Source organism: Propithecus coquereli, unplaced genomic scaffold (assembly GCF_000956105.1).
Source record: "Propithecus coquereli isolate 6110/MARCELLA unplaced genomic scaffold, Pcoq_1.0 Scaffold110, whole genome shotgun sequence".
NCBI classification, from domain to species: domain Eukaryota; kingdom Metazoa; phylum Chordata; class Mammalia; order Primates; family Indriidae; genus Propithecus; species Propithecus coquereli.
Genome location: NW_012134970.1, coordinates 5,096,129 through 5,097,951, shown reverse-complemented (window position 1 = coordinate 5,097,951; position 1,823 = coordinate 5,096,129). Strand labels below are relative to the sequence as shown.

The following is a 1,823-nucleotide window of genomic DNA, read 5'->3' as shown; positions in this document are numbered from 1 at the left end:
AGATATTACCTGAGATGATTCACCCAAAATTGGTAGACCTGTGGCAAACACGCTTACCTGAGCTCCTGCAGCCTCTGGAAGGTACAAGGTAGTGGGATCAGGTCCTTACCCAATGAAGCAAGAGCATGAAGAAATTATGCACCATTTCTCTGTGTAAAGCCATTATTGCTCATTTTAGGCAATAAAAACAATGAACTTGATGTGCAAGGTAGACAGCTATGTTTTTTTCTTTGCTCCTTGTGTTCTATTTCTCCACCAACATTCATGCTGTGAGAAGACCTAGTGGGTAACATTATCAGAAGGAATTTTTACTTTTACTTTGGTCTTTTTCCTGTAACTAGAGAAACTCACTTTTAATATTTTTCTAAAAAGTTATTACTCTTTCATGTTAGAATGTCAAAATCTGGTCATTTCAGTAGTTACTATTGAAATTATCAAAAAGTCTAGATTTTTATCATGGATTGAAGACCTTCTCTCCACCTGACTAGTATTCTAAAGTTGCCAGCATAGAAAATTTGATCTCAAATAAACATTCTGAGCATGGAGAAGCTTGAAATGGGATTCCAGCACCCCAAGGCAAGGGAGAATTTGAGTATTGGATTTTTTTACAGTTATTGCATCAATTTTTATTTCTAGGAAAGAACACCAGTATCGTGCTATGGGAAACCATGCTGCTTCAGGTAAGGGTTACTTCTAGAATAATTGTTGATGATGGGGTGATGAAATCAGCCAAAGTTACCCATCCTAACTAAAAAGAACTAGTACCCAAAAGGTAGTAAATAACATTTATTTTTCTTGGGAAAAGGACTAGAATGTTAGAAGTGATGTCTTAAGGATAATGCTCTTTAAATCACCATAATTTGAACAGCAATCTTAAGCTTTCAATTTGATTAAGAATCTAAGACAATTTGGAAGACTCACTGAGTAATATTTTTCTCTGTGTCTTTCTTAAATCTTCTTTAATTTTCAAGTATGTTTTTCCTCTCCTTGCAACTACATTCTTTTACCATCACATACCAAGTTGTATGGTTGTATTTACCATACAACTTCATTTCCTCCTCTATCTGCTGCTCTCTTTTTCCTGATTTCTAAAAACCAAAGGGCCACATCGTATCCCTTTTCCAGAGAAAAAAGTCTCCTCTCTCACCCATAAACTTTTTGGACCTTTACAAATAAACAGTGCCACAGACAATACAAAGTGCCAAGAATGGTGAATTGCAGACAGGAGCTGGGCATCAGCTTTACAGAGATTTTGACTTCAGGAACCTTCAGGAGGTCAAAGAGCCCACAGACAAGGAGATTGTAACATGAGTTTCCACTTTATAAGCCACTAACATAGGAATGGCCTGAGGCTTCTTGAAGTGTCAATTTTCAGTGCCTTCTCCACAGCACCTCCCCTACCTCCTATCACCTCCTCTTCCAGAATCAGAATCTCTGGGGATGAAACCTGAGAACTGGCATGTTTTCAGGGCTGCCACCAATGATTCTCACCCAATATAAATACTAAAAATGACTACTCCACTCCCCTGGTCCTCACCTATAGGATCCACCTCTCCTTCTGGTTCTATGCTTCCTTTATCTCCTCCTCCCTCTGTCAAAATCGTACCAGATTTTCCCCTGCCACCATTTTAAAATAATTGTTTTTACTAGAAGGAATTTTTTTCCCTCTACTGGGAAGGCTTGAAAACAGTCCCTTTTCCCTTTCCAATGTTGAGTATATGTCTGGTCTTTTTTTTCCAAAACCGTCTACACATGACTTCTACCCTTAAACCTCCAAAGCTGTTTAATTTCTTTTCTTTAAAGGACCCACTAAATGAGCTCCT

The 1,823-nt window shown here is 38.1% G+C and overlaps 1 protein-coding gene across 1 annotated transcript in view; it reads left to right on the top strand.

The window, feature by feature from the left end:
• MROH2B (maestro heat-like repeat family member 2B) overlaps window positions 1-1,823 on the top strand; it is a 55,922-nt gene that overhangs the window by 20,721 nt on the left and 33,378 nt on the right. The window contains exons 12-13 of the mRNA XM_012649565.1: window positions 3-81; window positions 637-680. Coding sequence (XP_012505019.1) covers window positions 3-81; window positions 637-680 — 123 coding nt within the window. The remainder of the gene's footprint in view (window positions 1-2; window positions 82-636; window positions 681-1,823) is intronic.